Source organism: Halichoerus grypus, chromosome 7 (assembly GCF_964656455.1).
Source record: "Halichoerus grypus chromosome 7, mHalGry1.hap1.1, whole genome shotgun sequence".
Lineage (NCBI taxonomy): Eukaryota > Metazoa > Chordata > Mammalia > Carnivora > Phocidae > Halichoerus > Halichoerus grypus.
In genome coordinates this window covers 891,704-916,231 of record NC_135718.1, presented here as the reverse complement: position 1 = coordinate 916,231, position 24,528 = coordinate 891,704, and the positions used below count along the sequence as shown (strand labels likewise).

The window sequence follows — 24,528 nt, the reverse complement described above, 5'->3', positions numbered from 1 at the left end:
GCCGCATGTAAAAAAGTCAGCCCTTATTTCACAGCTTATGAAAACTTAATTCTAAACAGATGATAGACCTAGTGTGAGAGCTAAAACTATAAATTCCTACAAGAACACATAGTAGAAAATCTTAGTGACCTCAGCTTTGCTAAAGATTCCTTAAATATGACACAAAAACCACAAACTATTGTGAAAGAAAAGTTAATCTGTTGCAATTCATCAAAATGAAAAAACATGTTCTTCAAAAGACACAAAACCAGGCAATTCACAGCCAGAGAGAAAATGTTTGCAAATTATATCTGACAAAGGAGTTTTATCTGGAGTACTACATATAAAGAACTCTTACAACTTAGTGCTAGCCAGACAAACAACTGAATTTTTGAAAGATCTGAACAGACACTTTACCACATAAGATATGGAAACTGCAAACAGGCACATGAAAAGGTCCGCAACACCGTTAGTTATTAGAGCAAGGCAGTGGAAGGCCGTGTTGTTCATCGCAGGTCACAAACTCGCGGACCGTATGCAGTGCTGGGGAGGCCACGGAAGAGCTGGGGCCTCGGCTGGGGCTGGGGGGGAAATGTGGGTCCCAGCCACATGGGAAAACACTGTAGCAGTTTCTTAGAGAGTTAAAATACATCGACCGCGTGATCCGGCCCGTCCGCTCCCAGGAGTCTGCTTGAGAGAAGTGAAGGAACCTGTCCAGCAAGGACGAGTACCACGTGAGAACACCCACCCGTAGGCCAGTGGACAAGCTGCCGTCCTGCTCAGCAGTCGGAAATGGGCTGAATAGCACAGAGATCGTTCTGCAGGATTCTGCTGATATGATGGTCTTGAAAATGCAAACTAATCTGTACAAAACAGATCAGTGGTTTCCGGGGACAGGGACGCCAGGAGCCATGGACGTGTTGGCGCTCCTGACCGTGGTGACAGCCTCCTGGCTGTGTGGACACAGCAGACCTCATGTGCGAGCACACGGACGACCTGTGCCATTTTGTGAACGCCAGCTGTGCACTGATAACACCACCACAAAATCTGGCCATGCGGTGGATGGCCGGGTGGCCGGACGTCAGAGGGTTTAGCTGAAAAGGGAAATGTCTGCATCACAAGCTGACTTCACATACAGGCTACGGGCAGATACTGCTCGTGTCTTACGATTAAGGAACAGAACATTCCAGGAGCAGCAGCAGCAGAGGGTGAATTACCGTCTGGTTCATATACACGCTGTGCAGATACTATCAATATGAAATTGGAAAGGTGTTCTTGAGGTTAAATAAAGCCGTATTGACTGTGAATGGAAGGGTGACATCAGTCCACTTCTGGGTACTTGAGGCGGGCAGGTGCAGTCTTCCAGCTCACAGCTGGCCATCAGCTCACAGATGTGCCGTGTGCCGGTTACAGACACACATCGCTTCCCGTCTTGAGTGAGTTAGACCCCTGGCTCTCCGTGGAGCCCCTTCCTCCATCCCACCCACTCCTGCGTTGCCACCGTCTTGTTCTGTGTCTGTCCGCCCTTCCTAACCATGAATTTTGGGCCTGGGGGGTGCGCCATGTGCCGCAGGGGTCCCTCACGGCCCAGCCGGGCACACGGTGTACATCTCCGCGGGCCAGATTCCTGCATTCGTGCGTCCCGGTCTGAGTGCATGGTCCCAGCTGTGGCCTGTCCTCGCCCCGTGTGTCTGGGCGCCACACCTTCTGGCCAGCAGCTCTCCTTAGGGGACCTGAAGAAGGGCGGCGCCGGCAGGTGCGTCCAGTGTAGCAGGGTGTCTGTGAGAGCGCCCCCCACGTCTGGGATCTGGACTCCTGCTGGGCTGGGTGCTCGGGGACGGGGGTGGCCCAGTCTGTTCAGAGGGCAGTCACGTGTGGGCCTGTGTGCACACGGCCACCTGCAGTGGCCTTCTCCCTGTGAGCAGCGGGCACGGGGTCTGCTTGGGGGCGGGGTGTGGGAAGGGACAGGGAAGAAGCGCCCGTGAGGGGGCTCCCTCCACCCCCACAGGCTGGTCACGCAGCTGCCCTGGCCTCGTGCCTCCTCGCCATCCGGGCTGCCCCCCCTTTTGAAATGCCTGCGCATGCCGGGTGTCACAGCAGGACTGCACGTGATTCCCTGATGAAGGGCCTCCGAGCGGCTGGGCAGTCCCTTGTCCTTTTCCCAGAGCCCTGCCTGGGTCAGATCTGAGCGGGTGGCCAGTGTGTCTGGCTCCCCGCAGGGTCCAGGCAGCATGAGCCTGGGGGTCCCCGCCCGTGCAAGCAGCCCCTTCCTCCATGCATGTCTGGCTTTCCCCGGTGGGAATCCGGAGCAGGCGCCTCATGGCCGGCCGATCCATCAGGCGCAGACAGGCGTGATCGAGGGCCGTGTCACACGCAGCCCAGGAAACAAATACGCCGCTCGAAATGTATTGGTGAACAAACTGAAAAATTGTAAAGCTCTTAAGGACTTTCCTGCTTGTTAGCATTTTTTGACAGAAAATCAGTGAAGCAGTGAACATAACAAAATAGTCACGGGTGATTCACAGTCTGGCTTGTTGTCCCGCTCACTTGGCCTCGAGCGACGTTTCACTCCGGGAGCCCGGGAGCAGCTTCTTCTCCGGCAGGTCCGTGGGCTCCTCGGTGCCCCTGCCTCTGCTCGCACCGGCCATGGCCTCCCTGCAGGTCCGTGTTCACTGCCCCAGCGGGGACGAGAGCAACATCCTGCACACGGGTTTTCCCAGAAGCCCAGAGTGCACGAGAGTCGTGCTCCGGAGGAGTCGCGGGGCCCAGGGAGGAGAAAGGGGCTTGACTGCCCTGCGCTCCGAGGCGGGCAGGACTCTGCCCTGCAGCACCTGATGCGGCCTTCCCAGCGGGTGGCGCCGATTCGTTATGCTCAGGCTGATGGAGGTCCGGACCAGCCCTCTGGGTTGACGGTTCAGGGCGGGGTCGGCGGCGTGCCAGTCGCTGTCCCGTCCTGAGGGGGGCGAGAAGCAGGTTTTCCCGAGAGGGGTTGCGGGCGTCTCGTGCCTGGCTGCTCGACCATAACTGCATTTGGCCCCTGACGGCTGGTGTCCTCGGCACCGGGTCCCGGGAGGTGGTGGCCCGTGGCGGCGTTGTCGACCCGTCTGCTGGTCCCGTTGGTGAATCCTGCTGCCCACATGTGCAAACACGCGGTGGCCGCGGGTTTCCCGCGTCAGCAGGGAATGTGCCCGGCAGGTGATGTGTTCGGATCGCATCCTTTTTGGATTTATTAGACTTGCTCCCGTCCACACCGTGCTGCTTCCTGTTTGCTGTGTTGATGGATGTGTCGGCGCGGGGGTCCCGCGTCCTCTGCCATGAGGCGGGGGCCGTCACTCGCAGGCTGGTGCTGCTCAAGGGCCCAGCAGCCCAGGGCCACGCGGCCTCCCGCGGATCCCCACGATGGGCCCCTTGAGCACCAGGCCCCTCAGCTGGGCTTAGCCATGACACAGTGTTCCTTGTGGATTTTCTAGTGTTTTCAAAAAAGGCTGACGAAGCAGACCCGGTTTCCTGTCACCCGGGACACATCCTCCCGAATCGCTCACATCTTGAGGGGACACGTGCCTCTAGAACGCAGGAAAACTGCCTCTGAGGTGCGTGAAAATACCCTTTGAAAAGTCAGTTTATTCCACATTTCCTCCTCTATTTTGTATTTGTAACCTTTCAGGAGATCTGATTTTTAATTATTACAAAGAAAAGTAGCATTGAGATTTGGGGTTTCTTGCGTTGTGTGTAATTGTTTTCCTCGTTGGAAAGGAAGAATGTCATAACCATGTTATTCCCTTACCACATTTGCCTTAAAATCAAATCATCGTATGCCTCATTTTTGTTCACTGTTCTCCTCCATGTTGTGATTAGTCGTTCATGCATCATTAATTCTTACCTAGTGTCTAGTCTGTGAACGTGGGAAATCGTTCATACTCGGGGTGTTTGTGTCTCCAGCGCCCAGAGGTGCAGTCGGCCCCACGATCTGCCGGCAGGGCCTCCGGTGCGTGGATGTGGCTCCACACGGGAGGCGGGTAGCGGATGAGGCCTTTTCCATGTGCATGTGACGAGGTGCGGTCCTGCCAACCGCACACCACCCTCCCCGGCAGGAGACCTGAAGTCTGGACAAGTGAAGCACCCAAAACGCGTCAGTAGAAAGCGGGTAGGCAGAGCCCCAGCCCGTGGGACGGCTGTCCTGCCCCCTCTGGCCACCCTCTGCAGGGACCCAAGTCTCCGGTGGTCCGAGAAAACCCTGAAGGGTTGGCCGCACAGCGCTGAAACATCTTTCAAACGGAAATTGTTACACTTTGCTCTTCATCTTGAAATTAATGTTGGGTTGTCAATTTTTATTGCGCATCTAATGGATGAGGTCCTGCCGTTGCAGCTGTCCCCTGGGCCCGCGAGTGCTGGGGTGCAGACCGTCCACAGCGCGTGCCCCGCTGCACAGGATCAGGTGGAGAAGTGCCTGGGCCGGAGCGCTGGTCCCACAGCCTGGCAGCCCCGTGTCCCGGCGCCGGCGCTTCGGTGAAGGGTCCAGGCGATCCACAGATGACTGGGTTTCGTCTTCTTTCTCTTCATCCCCGCCCAGCCCCGTGGCTCGGAACACAAATGCGGGTTCAGCTTTCCCAGCTGGGGCCAGACCTGCCGGTGCTGGGCAAGGCCGAGGTTTTGTTGGGCGGTGGAGCTGTCTGGTCTGTTTTATGAGACCGGGTGATGCAATGATGTGACCGTGCGCGTCTCTGGCTCACGATGGCAGGCGTTTCCACGGTGAGCCGCCGTGACTGAGCCACAGCCCCTCTTGGGTTAGAGCTGGTCTATTTAATGAATGTTGGCTGTTCTTCCAGCCACCATAATTATTTAAAGGGTTTTCGAAAGAGAGAGAACAAATCGAATCAGACCATAACTATTGTACTCCTTCCGGAGCTGACTGTATTTTTAGAAATGTGGGCCTCATTCAGAGTCTCCCCGTTTTCATGTGTTATCCCAGTAACTGAGTTTGTAGCTGGAATTAAATTTATCAAATTGCGTTATCCTCTTTAGAAATTGGATAGGTGCCCTGGCAGGGCGAGGCAGAGGTAATCTGCTTTGCTAAAGCCTCCAGTCCCCACGCAACAGGAGCGAGGAGGCACAGCGGTCTTCCTGTCACCGTGGACACCATGTAATTTCTCCTCAATCCCTTGTGCAAATAATGACATTTGAATCGAGCATTAACAGGCTTAATTACTTTAAAATTGTCATTTTAATTTACACTGATATAGTATTGATCACACAAGCAGAGATTAAGCTGTTCAGTGGAGCGGATGATGGGGAATTAAACATTAAGGGTCCTCGAGGGGCCGAGTGCCGCCCAGCGAGAGCCGGAAGAGGGATGGCATTTCTCGGTAATGAACTGGCGGCATGCGGGGACATGAATCTCGGGCTCTTGGAAAAGGGGAAATAATGGGGTTTGGGAAGCGTCCGCAGGTTATTCATTCGCTGCCATGCACCAATTCTCTGGTGATTCATCCGCCTTACCAACATTTATTTATCCAGCAAATTCCGAGCGTTGACCTTTTTGCTAAGTACATTGAACAGAAGTTTGAGTGCAGATTTTTCAGGTGTAACTTTTGTAAGTATTTGTTATTTTTCCTTATTTCTAGGTAACATCAAACAAAATTATTCAGTTTTTCTAAGGCACTGGCGTCAGTGGGCCCTTTGGGGTGGCCGTGTGCCGGGAGCGGGAGGTGGGGGGCCGGGCCACGCCTCGCTTCACTCCTGAAAAATTCCAAAGGCAAATCCCAGGCTTACGTGTGGCCGGGCCCTTCTTTAGACAGAGTGACACGGGACTTACATTTCCGCCTCTCTTGAGCTCCTCTTCAGCTTCTCCTGCCAACACCGGGCAGAGCCTGCCCGAGAGTGTGCCCAGGCTGTGGGTGGGGCACGTGGGCACCCGCGGTACGCTTCTGGCTCCTATCACAGTGCATTGGATCTTTTCACCTCAAACCATCTTACTCTGTGGGGCTGACATAATAAAAACGTAGGTGATTGATTTTATCGCTCAGCAGGGAATGATGAAATTCTTGATCACTGTCCATAATGGCTTTATTTTAAATGGCGGCTGGAGATTTAATTATAACACGATCAGGAAAATGAAAACATGCTGGTGTTTCTCCTCGAGTGGAACACGGATCTGTACCCAGTCTTCGGAGGACCTGCCATTTCTCCTCCCTGAGACTTGAAAGCGTGGTGTCCATTTTACTCATTGTTCAGTAGCTCTGTGGTCTGCGTCCCTTGCGATTCCCATTCTCCTTTGAAAACAGCTGTGCTCAGATGCAGCCCCACCAAGACTCACTGGGCACCTGCTCTTCGCTCGGATCGTTCTGCAAACCTGACCATGATCTCCCTGGTGATAGCCAGGGAGCCTGAGATGCAGGATGGCCCAGAGTACGTGGTCCTGGGCGAGCAGGAGAGTGGGCACCACGCTCCCAAGGCGCTCCCGTCTGCTGCCCTTGCAGGTTCATGTGCGGGGAAACGGACGTGCATTTTTTCTTAACCTTGTCCTTTTAGACCTGCCAGCACATCTTCACGGAGGATGAGAGGGAGCCTCGGTGACCTCTGTTGTATAAAGTAGAAATAGCGATTCCCATGGAGGACACTCCTGGGGACAGATGGCCGTGCTCGGTCCGGCTCAGCCTTTTCCTTAGAAGCAGGGCGACAGTGACAGCCGGCCGCTCTCAGATGCTGGCGGGCTTCAGGCAGAGTGTTGTGGCCGTGACCGGAGATGGATGAGCGTAGGGGGTGTGGCCCGGCCCATTGGCCGGCACCTGGAGTTCCCAGGCAGGAGTGTGGGCCTTGGGCACTCGAGACGATCAGGACAGGGAAGTTAGGGTCCTGGCCTTCTAGAGCAGCCTTGTGCAGCCTCCTCCCCTGCTGCGAGCGGGCGTGCCGTGCACAGTGCCCTTTCCTCAGTCACCTGGGCCTGGCTCTCCGTGCCTGCCCTGCACCCAGTCAGGCGTGGTTCCCGACGTGGCCGGCCACATGCTGCAGACCACACGTGGCTCCAGTCATACTCTGCACACGTGGCTGGTTTCCACGCAGGAAGGCCTGCCCTCCGTGTCCCTGAGCACCGTGCCCCCCTTCCTGTCCGCACAGCCCGGTGCTTGTGCTGTTGCGCCCGTTTCTGTCCCAGCGGTGCCTGCCGCCCCCGCAGCCTCTCCGGCCGTGGCCCCTGAGCCCTGCTGGGTCTCTGGACCTGCATCGGCAAATCCCCAGGCTCCCAAATCCTTCCTGGAGAAGCCCTGCTCCTCTCCGATCTGTCTTCTGCCAGCCCTGGGCCACGGGGCCCCCATGTCCCCTGCTGGCCCGCCCCGTGTGTCAGACTCGCCCACCACGCTGTGTGTGTGCCAGGCCCTCCTGGCCGGCTGTCGTTCCTGCCAGCACAGCTCAGTGACCCTGGACCGCCGGACGCTGTGGGTCTGTGGTCACTGAGGAGGCCCATGCAGGGAGGGGCCTCACACTGGCAGTGGTGTGGGACTCACGTCCCACTGGCCTTCTAGAGGGTTCCAGCAGGTGTGTGCCCAGCCGTCGGTTTTTCCTGGTGCAGAGTCTCCCCACAGCAGACGCACGTGCCAGCATGTCCCTGTTTTTGTGGAGGAGACCCTGGATGCCACAGCTGCCGTCAGTCTGACTGTCCTGGGGACACCCGGGTCTCTCCCTTCCTGTTTCCGGGAAATGATGCAGCTCTTCCGGTGGTCAGGCTGCAGCGCCCGCGGCGGGGGGTGCACGCAGGGGCCAGGCTGGGCGCCACTGCTCCGTGGGCTTTGTCCACAGGCGTAATTCATATCAAGGCCATTAGTGGGGGAGAGCTTTTCCCGTAAGGGCCTCCGTGATTTGGCCTCAGAAGAGAGAGAGGGAGACGAGGCCTGTCTTTCAGATTGTGGGAAGTCTGAGTGGCCAGCTGGCCGCCCCACGACGTGAAATGCAGGGTGCGCTGGATCTGGCTCCTTCACCTGCCTCTTCCTGGTGGGGCTGCGGGAGCGCGTGGTGGCGGGTGCTCACTTAGGGCTCTTGGCATGCCGTGGCCTCCACCTGGCCGGGGGAGGGGCGTCAGACTCAGCCAGGGAGGGGACTGAGCGGTGTTTGAACAGTGAGGCTTCGGCCTCTCTGCCGTGGGAGCAGAAAGCCTCCCGTGGCTGGCACGCCCATCCCAACTGTGCCTTTCCCTCTAGGGTCAGCCTGGGCACGTTTGAAGCTGTCCTCACCTCGTGTAGCGCGATAAGGGCACCGGGGTAGGAGGAAACAGTCGAGGCATCGCCTAACAGCAACGATCGTTACCATCAAACTGTTAGAGCCTCGTCCTGGGTGCTCTGAGCGACCCTGGGAAGCACGATTATCTTCCCATGTCACATGTGCAGCGGCCCCGTGACTGACGGAGGCCCCCAGACCATGAAGAGGCCATCGCCAGGTGGGAGCCCCATGCTGCAGCCCCAGGACCTGCTCACCCAGGAGAGGACTCAGTGGAAGAAGGCGGGGTGACCATCAGGGCCGCGCATATCGATGTAGAGGGCGATCGTAAATGCTGGGTTTTAACACTTAAGAAAGGTGTTCTGAGAGCTGACGGACCCTAATCCAGGGAGGGGACACAGCAGGAGAGCTACGTGTTCGAGTGGTTTCTCTGACAGACACAGGGTTCTGTTATCCCTCGTGACCTTCATGTGCAAAGAATTGGGTAGTTAGCCCCGTTTTACAGAAGGGTGAACTGAGGCTCTACTGACGTATGAACCGCACACATAAGCCAGAAGGAAGCACTGCAACGAGCCGCGGAGATGAAAGGATGGGGAGCAAGGCCTGATGCACGTGAGGTCGGAGCCCGAGGACGAAGCTGAGACATGAACCAGAACTCGTTTGTTTTAAGAAGTCATTTTTGATGAGATAATAAATGACAATTTTCCATGTGTGCAAGACCTCAGCACACAGATTCAAGAGTCCTGATGAGCCAGAGAGATGAGGGTAACTCTGAGCACGACCAGAGACGCGCAGGACATTTACAAGCTGTGATGGGGAAGGAGGTGCAGCACCGAGAAAGACCGCAGTTAAACAGACGGCAGACACAGCGGCCCCGGGGGCTGTGGACTTCTGCGTCCAGTGGACATGCCTGCCGGGAATTCGGGCCGTGCGCGTGTGGGTTCAAACGGAGCCATAAAGGATGTGTTGCCGGCAGACCCACACAGGAGGTGGCGAGTCCTGGAGGACGTTCTTCATGCAGACGGAGAAGCGTCCAGGCTTGCAGGACGGAGGCCAGAGCAGTGGTGGGGAGACAGAGACCCACGCGAGCACGGGGCACACGGAAGGGAAGGGGTCGGCACTTGGCCGGCGCTGTGCCAGTCCCCGCCAGTCCCCGCCAGTCCGCGTTCCCAGGGCTTCGTGACGTGGAAAACAGTAAAAATGACGAGGTCTGCGAGGCTCCAAGTCTCGGCCCGGTGGGAAGGCGTACCCTTTGCAGAATGCAACAGCTGTTCAGCATTTCTGTGCAACAGGGACTGAGTTAAATTATTTGGAACAGAAGTAGATGGCATTCGCAATATAATTGAAATTTAAAAATCAATTAAGTCTTTCAGTAGCGTTTTATATGCCCCAAGCTTCCCTAATGGCAGAAGGTATTTTGTAAACAGCTTGCGTTTGACTCTTAAAGTGCATTTGACTTTAATTATCCTCTATCCATAATGCACATAACCGATTTCTCCAGAACGCTGTAAGGGTGAAATTGTAATTGAAAAGCTAATGATTTTTGAAGAGAAAAGATAAAAGTCAGAGCTGTTTTGATTATGATGTAAATGCTCCACATAATTTAATTGGCATAAAAGTTTATTGATTTATATTTCTAATCACTTAGACATGAAAAAAATGACTTAATAAATTTTGTAATTAAAGCTGGTTATTTTAAGACTGGTATTTTTCTTTGCTCATTATTGAAACTTTCAGTTTGCAAAATATTATCAAAAAGTGTATCTATATTGCAAACAAATCTCATTTTGAGAGAGAAATACAGAGGTGAGTGAATTAAAATGTGCCCTGGGGTGCTCGCTGCCATCGCGGGGACGGCTCACGGTGGGGGCTCCATCATGCACGTGGGCTTCTCTGCCCGCCTCCCTTCCCCCCAAGTAAGACCCCACGAGGAGTCGACTGCCTTTTCCCGCCTGTTGTGGGGCATTGGCTTGTGAAACCTGTTCCGTCGGGAGAGTCCGTAGGATTTCCCTTTTGGAAAGGAAGGTCTGAGTGTGCTGGGCCTGGAGGAGCCTGGCCTGGCCGCGTCCTCGGAGCACTCTGCGCGCATCCGAAGTGGGCGGCACGTCCCCACCACCACGGCCCATCGGGTGCAGGCGGCAGGGAGGAGAAGCAGGACATGGGCTTTTCCACATCTTCTGCAGCCTCCAGCCGCTCTCGGGCACCTCTACCTTCCTGGGACGCTGCCGCTCCACGGCTCAGGGGTGGGGCTGCCCGTCTCTCACGTGTGAGGAGCCTCGAGAGCCAGAATTTCTTCCATGTTGACCGTTCGATATGGCAGCGCACATCACCTCTGACCTCTGAGTGTGGAGGTGGGGGGTCGGTCCCCGTGCTCCCTCCTCCCCTCTCCCCTCCGAGATACCACCTGCCCCTGGTCCCCACACTGACCACTCTGTGCCACACCGTGTCCCACTGACCACCCCATGTCCCCCCTGATCCCTGGGTCCCCACTGACCTCCACGTCCCCACAACTTCTCCTTGTCCTCACTGACCCCCACTTGGCAGTCTCTGTGTTGACTCTTTCACCTGCTCCCAGTCCCTCCCTAATGGTGGTCCTGGGTCCAGTCGTCGGCCCCGTCCTTTGCTCTGGTCTGGTCCCTCCTTGGCAAGCTCAGCATCTTTGGCGTCGGCCGTCCACATGTCATGCACCCCCATTTACATCTGCTCCCCAACCTCTGTCCTGGACTGCAGATCCGGGCATCCAGCTGTCTTCTCATGTCTGCCGTGGAGTCCAGCCATTGCAAGCTGGACACCTTCTCTGCAGAGACCCCATCTCAGGCGCCCGCCCTGCCCCGGCCCCCTGGCGGACACCCTGGCCTTGCCCTGGGGTGCCTCCCCATGCTTGCACCACTGTGCCAGGGCTTCCCGGGGACGGAGCCTCTGTGGTCAGAAGCTGGCCCTTTGTGTGAAGCACCGTCACTGTCCCCCACGCTTCAGGCCATTCAGTCCTCGGGACCTTTCGGTCGCCCAAGACCATGCGGCAGAGAAGGTGCCGTCCGCGCAGGGACTGGGTGCCTGAGTGGACGCCTGAGTCCGCTCAAGGGCCGCTGCCTTGCCTCCCAGGTCAGCTGTGCTACCAAGGGTCCCCTGCATGCAGGGCTCGGGCATTACCCTCGCTGTGCCTTCCGCGCCCTCACCCCGCTCCCTCCAGGCGGCCCGTCTCGTCACGTTGCACTAGCTCCTCGCGGTGGTCGTAGGAAAGGCCAACAGGCGTATTTATCTGGGGGGATTTATCGTAGCCACACGAGATATTAACAGCGCGGAGCATTTAGCCTCCTGTCAGGATGACTTGTGCTCCACCCGGCCCCTCGCTGGACGGCCTAATTGGGGACACTCCCGGCAGGGGCTGTGACAGGGCTCAGCACCCAGTGCTCAGCATGCCAGCTCCCATGGTGCAAGCTTTATAAAACGCTCTTTAATTCAGGAGCAGAATATCGTTACCTCTGTAAGTAGATGAACACAATGGACAACCAATTTAATTAACTTCTAATGCTGGCTGTTGGACGGCAGACAAGATGAAATTATCCGTGCATCTCTCGAGTGGGCAGCCGGCCTGGAGAGGGGCTTGCAGTGAGGGTCAGACGGGGGGACACCTTTGTGCCATCATTTCATGTTTAGCCCCAGGAGCTGAAATTGGAAAGTCAGGACTTTGTACGTAAGTCAGCTCTCATTTGAGAGGGTTACAAAGTCAGCTCTCATTTCAGAGGGTTACAAAGCCGCTTTGAGAGAGGACAGCACTCGTGACAGTGACGTGCTAAGTGCAGCCGTTCCCACGTGCTGCCCTCCTGGGTGAGGCTGGGGGACGTGGGCAGTGATGCCCCCCACCCAATTAGAGTGGCTGTCCACCAGTTTATTATACAGGAAGAGATCAGTGAAGCTGTATGTTGATTTAAACAAAAGCTTTGTTTCATTTATTATTGTTTATAATCTAATGAATGTTATAGTAGCTTTGCCTTGATTTATTACTCAATCTATTAAATTGTTGTAAAACCAGGAGCATGGGCTTGCTCGTGAAAGAGCTGTTCGCCTTGTTGACAAAAAGTGTGTGATTTTTTGCAGCCTTGCTCAGCTTCTTGGAGGCAGTGGAAGCGATGCGTTAGGTTGTCCTTTGAAACCAGAGTAAACAGTCCTGTGTGTTGGGTCTTGAACTGCTCAGCAGTCAGTCCTGCAGGTGCATCTCTGCATCCCTGTCCTTAACCAGGCTTTGTTGGGCTGCTGGTGTGCGCCAGGTGTTGAGCTGGGGACTCGGGTGACGCGAACACCAACCAGGAGCTTCCCACCCCTCCTGGGAAGGAAACAAGCAAGCAGCCAGAATGAGCAGCCCTGCGACAGGGTGGGGCTGTGCTGGGGCCACCAGGGCTCTGCTTGAGCAGTCAGGGAGGGCTGCTCAAAGGAGGCAGCCTTTCCTTGGAGACCTGCAGTGGTAGGGGGTCGTGTGTGAGAAGCTGAAATGGGGAAGGCAAAGCAGGTAAAGGCCCTGACGATGGCAGAACTCAGCCTTTTCCGGGCCCGAGTGCCGGTGTGGCCGGGGCTGGGTGATCTGGGGTGGGGCCTGGAAACGCGCAGGAGTGGGCCGGGGGGGACCCATGTGCTGGCTGTGACCGAGGAGCAGAGTGACGGGGTCAGATTCTAGTCTTAAAAGGCCACCCGGCGCCAGGTGAAGAGGCTGAGGGGGCTGCAGCAGCGTGGGGCCGTGAGAACGGAGGGAAGTGCAGGGTTAAAGGTAGCGTGTGGATTTCACGGACAGAAAGGATGTGTGCAGGTGAGACATGGTGGCGGGGAAGCAGCTGGAGGATCCAGAGCGACCCTCAGTTTCCAGGGGGCAGGAGGGTAAGTGGTACAGTACTGTCCCAAGTCGGGAGAGACTGGGCTCCACATGAGAAGTCCACGTGGGAGTCCACCCCTGACCCCGAGGCCGGCCTTCGAGGGGAGGCCCAGTGCTGTGCATGTGGGAGCTGCCCGCTGGAAGATGGGAGGGGTGAGGCCCCCACAAAGGGGAGGAGGGAGAAGGCTTCACGGGGACCCCAAGCAGACGCCGTGTGCCGTCACCTGGAGGAGGAGGACGAGTGCCCAGGGGGGCGGACCCTAGTACTGAAACCTGGAACTAAAGGAGGAGGGAAGGGCAGGTGATCTCTGCTGCTGAGAATGCAGGGGTCGTGAAGTGTCCTCTGCATTTGTGAGTGGAGCGCTACTGAAGACTTGGCAGAGAATCATTTCCCTGGGGTGCCGAGAACAGAGACGAGGTTGGGAACTAAAACTGCTAAACGGTATCAGGAGCAGACTCCAACAGCGTGTGAAAACACGCATCATGGGCCTGCCAGGTGGATGCCAAGAATGCAGGGAAAATCTCTGAAAGTGATTCACCACTTAGACCAGAAACGCCCTGCGCTCATCTCTCCCTTCGCCCTGGCCAGCGCTCCTCTCTTGGCCGAGGCGCCATGTTGGTGCAGTGCCCCAGGGCTCAGCCCTCAGATGAGACGCCCCCCTCGGCGTTCCCACTGCTGCTGGTATCGACCTGCACAGACAGCTCAAATGTCCCTTCCTACTCAGACGTTGACCCTGAGCCTCAGACCCGCCAGCCTTCTGCCTGTGGGGCGTCCCCATGTGGACACCCCACAGGCACGTCCATGCGGCAGTTTCATCCCGGTTACTGGTTTCCCACCAGAGCCCACTCCTCTTGGAAAAACTGCCCGCTCCAGTTTCTTTCACCAAGGCTTGGGTCATCTTTGACCTCACTGTTTTTACTTACCCTGCTTCACGTCGATCAGAAGGTCACGTTTCAGGCACGTCTGTGGCTGCCCTCCCCACAAGCCATGTCCTCAGAACCAGGCTCCGTCGTTCCACGTGGAGCCAGAACACCTGGCGCTGCAACAAGACAGAACAAACAAGGAGAGAAAAGGTAAAGATTGTGAGGAAGAAATGAACCTGAACAAATAGTCCTTGCTCACAAATCATCAGAGAGAATCCGTGATTGTTGGAACGGAAAGGAAACTGAGCAATGTTGCTGAATAAAAGATTAATATACAACAGTTAATAGCATTCCTATTCACTGGCAGCAAATGGTTCTAAACCAAGGGTAGTTTCAAAAATTACATTTTCTAAAAGCAACAGAAACTGAAAGATAACTAAGGGTAAATCTAACAAAAGATTTTCAAGACTTTTACGGAGAAAATTATGAAACTTTATTAGAAGACATTTTAAAAGATCTCAAATATATGGTTAAAAATGTATCATGTTTATGGGAAGGAAAGCTGAATATCCTAAAAATGTCCCCTCCGCCTCCAGTCTCTGTCATCCAAACCCAGCAGGATGTTGTGGGTGCAATCCAGCAGCTATTCTGAAGTGTCATATGGAAATACAAAGGGCCCCACATAACAAAAGTACTTGTGAGGAAAAATAGAATGAGGCACTTCATTAGTAAATATCAAGACTTATTATAAAGCTAAAATAGGAAAAAATTGTTACTAGAAATAAATCAGTTGGGCAGAATCAAGAACTCATGAACAGACGCCCACACTGGTGCCCAGATGGAATATGAGAGTGATGATGACAATCACGGGGAGGCCAGTCGGGTTCCACAGAGAGTGACATAGCTCCAGATTCTACCCTGTGCCACACCCACTAGCAAGTCTCTGTTACCCTAAAATCCTAAATGGGTGAAATACACTGTTACTGCTTTTACATGAGAATATAGAGAATATCACTGTGGAGTCAAGTTAGGGAACTATTTCTAATTAAGACATAAAGGCATAAAGCGTAAAGGAATGTACTGATTAATGATTAATTTGACTATTTTTTTTTTGAGGGAGAATGGGGGGAGGGGCATAGGGAGAGGGAGAGAGAACCTCAAGCAGGCCCCACACTCAGCACAGAGCCCAAGGTGGGTCTCGGTCTCATGACCCTGAGATCATGACATGAGCCGAAGTTAAGAGTCGGACGCTGAAACTGACTTGAGCCATCCAGGAGCCCTGATTAATTTGACTACTTTAAAAATAAAAACTTTTCATTTAATGAAAGATGCCATAAAAAGATAAGCTAAAGAGGGAGAAATTCTTTGTAATGCAAGTAATAGATGAAGAGATAATATCAAATTATATTTAAAAATTAAAGATCTTGTAAAATGAGAAAAAGACAAATAGAAGATATGAATAAGGAGTTCACAGGAGAAATCTAAATTGTCAATAGTCTTAAAAAAGCGAGGCTCAACTATGATGGTATAATGAAAATGCAAATCAGAACAACAGTGACATGCGATGTGTGTCATTTCACGATCCAGCTGGCTAGGACCGCAGTCTGCTGACACCAGGTTTTGGCCAGGGATGTGGAGGCCTGCCCGCAGTGCCTGTGAGGTCTGGGTCGTCAGGCGAGCTGATGACCCCGCACTGCAGATGCACAGACACTGTGACCCAGAAGCTCAGTCTCGTGCATATGCATGTTTAATACATACGTGCACCTTGTGTGTCTGTCCCTGCAAGCATGTTCACCGTAGCATCAGTTGTAATGGTGAAAACATTGGAGACAGGCTTTATCTCCAGTAGAGAATGGATAAAAGTTGCAGGATTTTTATATATTAGGTTGTTACGGAGCATTAAAAGTGAGCTAAAGTTACATGTCTGAATATGGAGCATCTCTAAAACAGAACTTTGAATGGAAAAAAACCAAGTTCCTGAGGAGAGAGTAGGTAAGGTGGCATTGATGAAGAAGTTGAGAGCCCTGAGCTTCGGACCTTGATCACCACCGTTCAAGATGGCGGCTGCCTGCGGGGAGAGGCCAGTGGCGCAGGGCATAGCAGACTCCTCTCAAGTCCCCGTGTCCCCGTTGTGCCTGTGTGCACCTGCCCTAACCCCACCCCCACCCCCCAGGTAACCGCTGCTCTGAATTTTATGTTTATGATTTTATTCCTTTTTTGGTATAATCTTAACATCACATTTTTTTTATTTCAGCTCCTTTTGATTAGGTTTTTGTTACCTTGGCCAAGTGAAGTTTTAGGAACTTCCTCTTTCTCAGCCTTGTGAAGTCCATCTAGATTTGGGGTGTGATTTATTTTCCATGCTGTATCGTGCGGCATCATAGGAGTATTTCAGATTTTATTGACCCACCTTCGCGTGGTGAAGCGTTAGTTCGTCAGTGTGTCTGGAAGTCTGGCTGCACTCATGCGCACACCTCCCGAGGGCTCCCGCTTCTCGGAGGGTGAGCGCCACGTGTCCCCTGACTGAATATGGGAACTTGTAGGACACACCCATCTCCCCGTCGCGTGTGTCCTCCGAGCTCAGGGGTCGCTGCAGATCTGGACGAGGGGACAGTGTCCAGAGAGTGGACTCGCGGCCGACTGCCTGTCCCGATGCGTGTCTCGGGGGCTGCGCAAGTGAAGCCTCTCTGGCATCTAAGCTTCGAGCTCAGACAGGGGCGTGTGTGCAGCTTCCCTTCTTACCGGCAGCTTCTCCTGCTCAGTGCTCACCACATACTCATGGGTGAGGCCCCCGCCGTCACACCCACGTCCTCCACACTGTCTGCCCATCACACTCATTCATTCATTCAAGTCTGTTAGTTCTAACTTAGAACAACTAAGGTTCTCTGATTTGTTGCAAACTTGAAGATTATCAACAATATCTCATGAAATTCTTTTTCCTGTTCTTAGATCCACTTATTTTTTTTTAAGATTTTATTTATTTATTTGAGAGAGAGCGTGTGCACAAGCAGGGGGCGCGGCAGAGGCAGAGGGAGAAGCAGACTCACCACTGAGCGGGGAGCCCGATGCGGGGCTCAATCCCAGGACCCTGGGATCATGACCTGAGCCGAAGGCAGATGCTTAACTGACTGAGCCACCCAGGCGCCCCCATTTATTTTATTTTTAAAAAATAACAAGCAGAAGACACTTTGTAGAGACAGCAAAGTGTGCCATCTTGGAGGAGCAGGGACTCACTGAGGCCTGCATGGCATTTGTGAAGTGCAGCCGCCCTTCATGGCGGGTAGGACTTCCCAAGCTCTGCTGTGCCGGGATCCCGGCCCGCATGCCCCTGCCCAGTGCAGACCCCGCAGCTGGCTTCCTGGGCCCTCCCCCCCCCCCCCCACCAGCCCTGTCCCCTGGGAGAGGCGGCCCTGGGTCCGGTCCTGGTGACTGCTGGAGGGGCTCTCGGGAGGCGGCTGCCAACACTGATGAGGACATGGGGCACCCGCTACCCCTTGGGGTCACACTTGAGATGCTTTTCCGTGGTGTCTGCAGAAGAATGTGTCCCCAAGAGCCTCTCACTGCTGTCGCTCTGACTTGAGCCTTAGGAATGTCCTTTGTTTTGTGGAAAAGTGAGCCGGATGCAGCAGGCCTGCAGGTTAATGATATGTACTTTGGCTGCTAACCTAATTGCAGGGATGATAAATTACTGGCCCTCTGATTTGTTTGCAAATAAAAACTGATGGAGGCCTTTCTAACGAGTCACTTTGTGTTCTTTCCTGGTTGGCTTCTGCCCAGGCCCAGGTCACCCCCAGCCCAGTGCGAGCAGCTCCACAGGAGAAGTGGGAGCACTTGCAAATACACGTCTTCCCTGGGGCTGTGTGGGGGTGGTCTGCTCCCATCATCACCCTGAGTCAGCTGTGTTTGGGGGGTGGGGGGCTTCCTGGCATCTGAGTTCAACTCCAGAAAGCAAATGAGTGACCAGATGCATCACCTTAGCAGAGTCCAGTTGAGCTGAGAACTGGTTTTATAGTATTTGCACCCCGAGCCAGCCGCTGAGCCGTGGGGGGGGGAGGGGGGGGGCTTCATCCACTGTGGGCAGCGGTTCATGCAGACGCCCAGGTGGATGGCAACCGGGAGTGCCGGGCCATACCCTGTCTCAGAGACACATCACTTGCCACGTTCCATTGAACACAGGAGCTGGGGTCTCCGTTCCTGGTCCACCCCCATCCCGCACTGCAGAGCCCCGGAGGCTCGGCTCTCTGGGGGAGACGCTGGCTCCCCACCCCCACCCGCACCGTCCGGCTGCGCCTCGAGGCCAGCCCCACGCAGGCGGATCCGAGGCTCCCACCTTGCGTTTGCTGTTCTGACAAAAGAACAGCATCGACTGGATTGCATCTCACTAATGGAGAATTAATTGCCACCCTTGACAGTTAGGTTTATAAATATGTAAAAAGTATTTTAATTGTTTTTAGTAAAACAGGCAAGCAGTCAATATTCTCAGACGTGACGAGCACAGTGCTGACAGATGCTGTGGTCAGAAGGCCCGGTGAGCGCGGGGCTCCCATCCGCAGGCCTGGGTGTGCTTTTTTGTGGACGTTGCTGTGTCCTGTGACAGATGCATGCCCTAAACCGTATTGATAGAGTAGGTTAAACATTGAAAAAGTTAGCTTGAACTTTGACTTTAAATATTCATTAGAGCTAATTATGGATTTTCTGACTCCATGAATTACAGTTTCTATACCTGCATTGGCAATTTGTTTTCCATTTATTTATTGTAAACTTCCTAATATTGTATTGGCTTTATCATGTTTAACAAGGCAGTAGTAAAGGTTTGCCATGACATTTATTTACCGACACTTTCTCGGAGTGCCCTTTCCACCTGAATCAGATGCAGCACAGCCCGTCAGAGGCTCATGTCCACGGAGTAGCCGCTGCTGGAGCTCTGTCTCCCCAGGTCCCTTGTGGGGGTGACCAGGTTCAGCAAAAGAATAAAATATATGTATCTAGACACATACATATCTATATCTGTATGTACATGAATACACAAACAGTGTGTGTGCACGTGTATGCATGTAAATGTACATGCACGCACACAGACACACGCATACACATGCATGTGCATGCATATACACATGGATATTCATATGTATATCTACACGGGTATATACATACACACATACACAGACGCATATACACGCATGTGCACACAGATAAATGCACATACACGTGCATGTGCACACATATACACAGACACGTACACAGAGATATACACACATGGACACACGTACGTATATTACGTGCACACGTACATACACACGCACACATATACACACAGATATACACACATGGACACACGTACGTATATTACATGCACACGTACATACACGCTCACATATACAGACACGTACACAGATATATACACACGGACACATGTACATATATTACATGCACACGTACATACACACGCACGCATACACACATACATACACAGATATATACACACGGACACACGTACATATATTACATGCACACACGTACATACACACACACGCATACACACATACATACACAGATTATATACACACGGACACACGGACATATATTACATGCACACACGTACATGCACACATACAGACATACATAGATATATACACACGGACACACGGACATATATTACATGCACACGTACATACGCACGCATACACACATACATACACAGATATATACACACGGACACACGTACATACATTACATGCACACACGTACATACACACGCACGCATACACACATACATACACAGATATATACACACGGACACACGTACATATATGCACACACGTACATACACGCTCACATATACAGACACGTACACAGAGATATATACACGTGGACACACGTACATATATTACATGCACACACGTACATACACACGCACACATATACACATACATACACAGATATATACACACGGACACACGTACATATATTACATGCACACACGTACATACGCACGCACGCATACACACATACATACACAGATATATACACACGGACACGTACATATATTACATGCACACACGTACATATGCACGCATACATACATACAGATATATACACACAGACACACGTACGTATATTACATGCACAAATGTACATACGCACGCATACACACATACATACACAGATATATACACACGGGCACGTACATATATTAGATGCACACACGTACATATGCACGCATACACACATACATACACAGATATATACACACGGACACACGTATGTATATTACATGCACACATGTACATACGCACGCATACACACATACATACACAGATATATACACACGGACACATGTACGTATATTAGATGCACGCGTACATACGCACGCCCGCATATACACAGACACACACGTATGGATATTACAGGCACGTGAATACATGTGCATGGTTATACATACATATACACATATGCACACACAATTACACCCACTCACACAGGAATACACATATCCATATATATGTGTTCACAGGCACATAAAAAACACCAAGTTTGAATTCAGATAAACAGCAGGTAACTTTAGTGTCAGGTGTCCCAGGCAACCCTCCTCTGGTGGTCACCACGCGCCCCCCGTCTGGCCTCTGCAGTTTTGCCTTTCCTCACTGGACCCCGATGCCCAGAACCGTCAGCCCACGGATGGGGCGGGGGCCTGGCGGCTCTGTGGGCGGTGGTTTTGCAGCCCCATGAGGAGGAGGAGGACGCGGTGGGCAGAGAAGGCGGGCGTGGAGTGCAGCCGCTGGGAGCCCCGGCGGCGGGTGCAGCTCTAGGCGAGGCCGGAGCCAGGCTCTGAGCCGTTCCCGCTGGACCCCGCCGCCCACAGCCCAGGGCAGACCGCTGGAGTGCGCGCCCAGGTCGGGGGAAGGGCCTGTGGGGACAAGTGTGGCTCACGTCTCATCCCAGTGACCGTGATTAGGCCCTGAGGAGTGAACTCTCGTTTCTACAAGAGCATTTTGTTCCTCCCTTAAAACCGCTCTCAAACTGTCCCCAGTGCTGGTCTCTCACTCGGTTTCTCTTTTTGCTCTGCAGGCATTAGGAAGCTTTTATTTTCTTCATGAATCCTTAAAAAACATCTACCAGTTTGACTTTAAAGGTAAGACTTTTCTGGGCTTCCCCGCCCGGCGTCCCTGTGAGAGGGTCTCAGCCACTAACCAGGGGCCTCCCGTGCAAACCTGGTGCTCAAGGCCCTCTGGATTCCAGGGGCATTCCTGCCCGGGACCCCGCCCCGGACCCCACCCCCAGACCCCGCCCTTGCCCTGGACCCCGCCCCCGCCCCGCCCCGGACCCCAGACCCCGCCCCTCCAAGGACCCCGCCCCGCCCTTGGACCCCGCCCCCGGACCCTGCCCCTGCCCTGACCGGGACCCCGCCCTTGCCCCGCCCCAGACCCCGCCCGCCCAGGACTCCAGACCCCGCCCCGCCCGGGACCCCGGCCCGCCCGGCATCCCGCTCCCCTCCTGCTCCCAGGGTGGGCCGGCAGGGGACCCTGGCTCTCCTACAGCGCAGTGCGGGGGGGCCCAAGGGTGGCCCTTGTGTCTGTGTCAAATGGGAGAGAATGAAGACCAGCGCGGGAGGGGGTGTCTTTAAAATGAGCCGGCGTTAGCGGTGGAGTGAAAAGTGCCCCGCGTTTCTGGGGCGCGCGTGCTGCGCGGAGGAGGTTCGTCCTGAGCTCCTGAAGACACGGCCTTCGTGTCTGCGTCTCCGCGCGGTCCGCCTGCCGCACCTGCTCGCACACGAGTCCCCTGAGCGCACGTGGGCTCCTGAGCCAGATCCCGGTAATTTGAGGTGTCACTGAAGTTGTAAAAGCTGTGGACGGCAGCTAATTATGTCAGGTTGTTCAGATTCATTATCTTTGCGCACTTAGGAGACAGATCACCTCTTCTGAAATTCAGAGGCAGTCTTCCCTAAGCCGCTTGAGTAGTGGTTTCCTCCATGTCAGGAACAGGATTCCAGCCAGCAGGATGATTTTTCATGGGCCGTGTTGCTGAGGATTCTTTGCACAGTTTTAAACGCAAGCACGTGGCTTTCCCACCGAGGACCGTGCTGGGAGTAGCCTTGCAAACCTGGCGAGAGGCAGGCCAGAGGCCACTGTCCCCGCGATGTTAGCAGACCCTGGACGCCCCGGGCCGTGTTCTCCAGCAGCAGGGCTGTGGGTGAGAGGGAGCAGAGGGTAGGTGCTCAGACCCCGCGCGCTCCAGGTGGGGCCGGAAGCAGAACGGTGTGAGGCCTCTCGTGAGCCTGTTCTTCGAGCTTAGGCACAGAGCCGGTCTGCTGAACTTTTCCCTCCCTTCGAGTCACCAGTTCCAGACACGTTTTGCCGCTCGCTCAGATCAGTCGTAACGTAGCCCGCTAGCCCGGGTTTCTTTGAAACTGTACTTGGGGTGTACCTCCGTCTCCAGCAGACCTGCCGAGGGCCCCCATGTTGTCAGCGATGGGAGTGGCGACGGTGGTGGTGATCGCGCCCTGAGCGCCTCTGCGGCAGGAGCATGTGCTGCGTCTGGGGCACGCCGGCGGCTGGACGCGGCATCAGTGCCCCCAGCACAGGTGCAGGGCGCAGGCACGGCCGGTCTCGGGAGCGGGAACCCTGCTCTTCACGCCTCCTCCTTATGCTTCCACTTAAGTTATAGCAGAAACAGTCTCAAATTTGTGAAAAGCTTGAATAAACTTTTTAAGAATAGCCTGAATTTAGTACATAGTTAGAAATTTGAGGACTCCCAGAAGGTGTGCATGAAAAGGGGTGAAAGGGACGTGAGTTTCTGGTCCGACACCTGAAGAGCGTGGATGGTGCTGAGCAAACGGAGCAGGGCGAGTCTCTCCGATCCCTCAGAGAAGCGAGGCCACAGGGCTGGTGCTGCCGTCACCCTGGAGGGACAGGCAGGCAGACCCTGAGAGCCACAGCTTCCGGGAGCCGGTGCAGGTGGGAGCCGCTGGGAGGGGCATGCAAAGCTGGAGGCTTGAGAGAGCTGCCCCCCACCCCGCACTTTGGTGAGCTTTGGCTGTAGGAGCCCCACCATACTGTTACAGTAAAGATCAGAGAAAAACCCCCTCGTGCTTCTGGCAGGCGGAGAGGGAAGGAGCTGTTTGGAAGTTGTCCAAAGTCTTTCGTTCTTCCTGAAAGGCATGCCCGCGAGGACAGCCATGTCACCAGAGCTGCCCAACAGGCCTGGGGCAGGCAGGTGGGCAGCATCAGCCTCCGCTGGCCTTGCTGTCATGCTTGAGGGGCCGTGGTGCTGAGAGCATGTGAGAAGGTTGCAGCCTGGGCTCATGCTGGCCGAAGGACCGAGGCAGGGTCACCGGACTGTACAACGGTGTCCCTTCCCCCAGCCGCAGCGCCCATCGTCACACCAGGTGTCATGGCAGAGAGTCTCCAAGTTCACCTTCTGTTTAAGGAGGAGTCTCACAAGAGCGCAGAGACTACAGAGGAGACGAGAACAGGGCATGGGAGGATAGGTTAGCCTCTGAGTCCCTACAGGAAACACCCCTGATATAGATCAGATGCTTAGATGTACATTAAGAAAGAAAGTTAAGAGAAGGAGTAAATGAAGGTAAAATATTTCATTTCCTGTTATTCTTAATCTGACAGATAACTTTTGTTCAAAGTGTCCATAGCAACAACATGGTGGGTGCCTGTAGCTTATGGATAAGTGAGATGAGTAGTAGCGACGTCAGGAGGGATGGGAGAGAGGAGCTGGGGACTCTGTCGCAGGGAACCTGCACTTCTGTGGAGGAATACAGTGCTACGTTGAGAGTGGACTTGGATCGGTGGTAAATATGTATTGCAAAGTATGGCAACCACTAAAAAATTTTAAAATAATACACAGTTGACATGCTAATAATAGAGGAGAGAGAATGGAATCATATAAAATGCTCAATTAAACCAGAGAAGTCTACAGAAAAAGAGGGAAAGACAAAAAAGACACAGGAAACAAAGGCAACAGATGGAGAAGGTACTGATATGGAGCATCTTACTCCAACTCTATCATGGTTCACTTTAGATGTCAGTGGTACAAATATACCAGTTACAAGACAGAAACTGTCAGAGTGGTTAAAAAAAGTAAGACCCAACTATGTGTTGTCTGCTAGAAACCCACTTAAAATACATAGACACATAAAGATTAAAGGTCAAGGGGTGGAGAGAGATAGACCATGCTAATACTAGTCAGAAGAACGCCGGAGTAGCAATGATAATTTCAGATACAGCAGACTTCAGAGCAAGGAGAGTTACCGGGGATAAAGAAGGCTATTTATTACATAACAATAAAGGGGTCAAGTCTCTAAGAAGACATAATAGTTCTTAACGTGTATGCATCTAACAACAGAGTATCACAACACACAAGGGAAAAACTGAGAGAGCTTCCAGGAGAAATGGATGAATCCACTGTCACAGGTGGAGACTTCAGTGCCCCTCTCTCAGAGATGGACAGATCCAGCAGGCAGAGAATTGGTAAGGACATAGTTCAACTCAACAGCACCATCAATCAACGGAATTTAATTGACATTTACAGAATATTCTCTCCAACAGGAGCAGAACACACATTCTTCTCAAGTTCACATGGAACATTTACAATGGTAGACCACA

At 53.6% G+C, this 24,528-nt stretch overlaps 1 protein-coding gene across 3 annotated transcripts in view; it reads left to right on the top strand.

The window, feature by feature from the left end:
- Positions 1–24,528, top strand: part of INPP5A (inositol polyphosphate-5-phosphatase A) — a 173,684-nt gene that overhangs the window by 90,189 nt on the left and 58,967 nt on the right. For all 3 annotated transcript variants that reach the window (XM_078076937.1, XM_036080065.2, XM_036080064.2), the window contains one exon: positions 20,981–21,044. In XM_078076937.1, the coding sequence (XP_077933063.1) occupies positions 20,981–21,044 (64 nt within the window). The remainder of the gene's footprint in view (positions 1–20,980; positions 21,045–24,528) is intronic.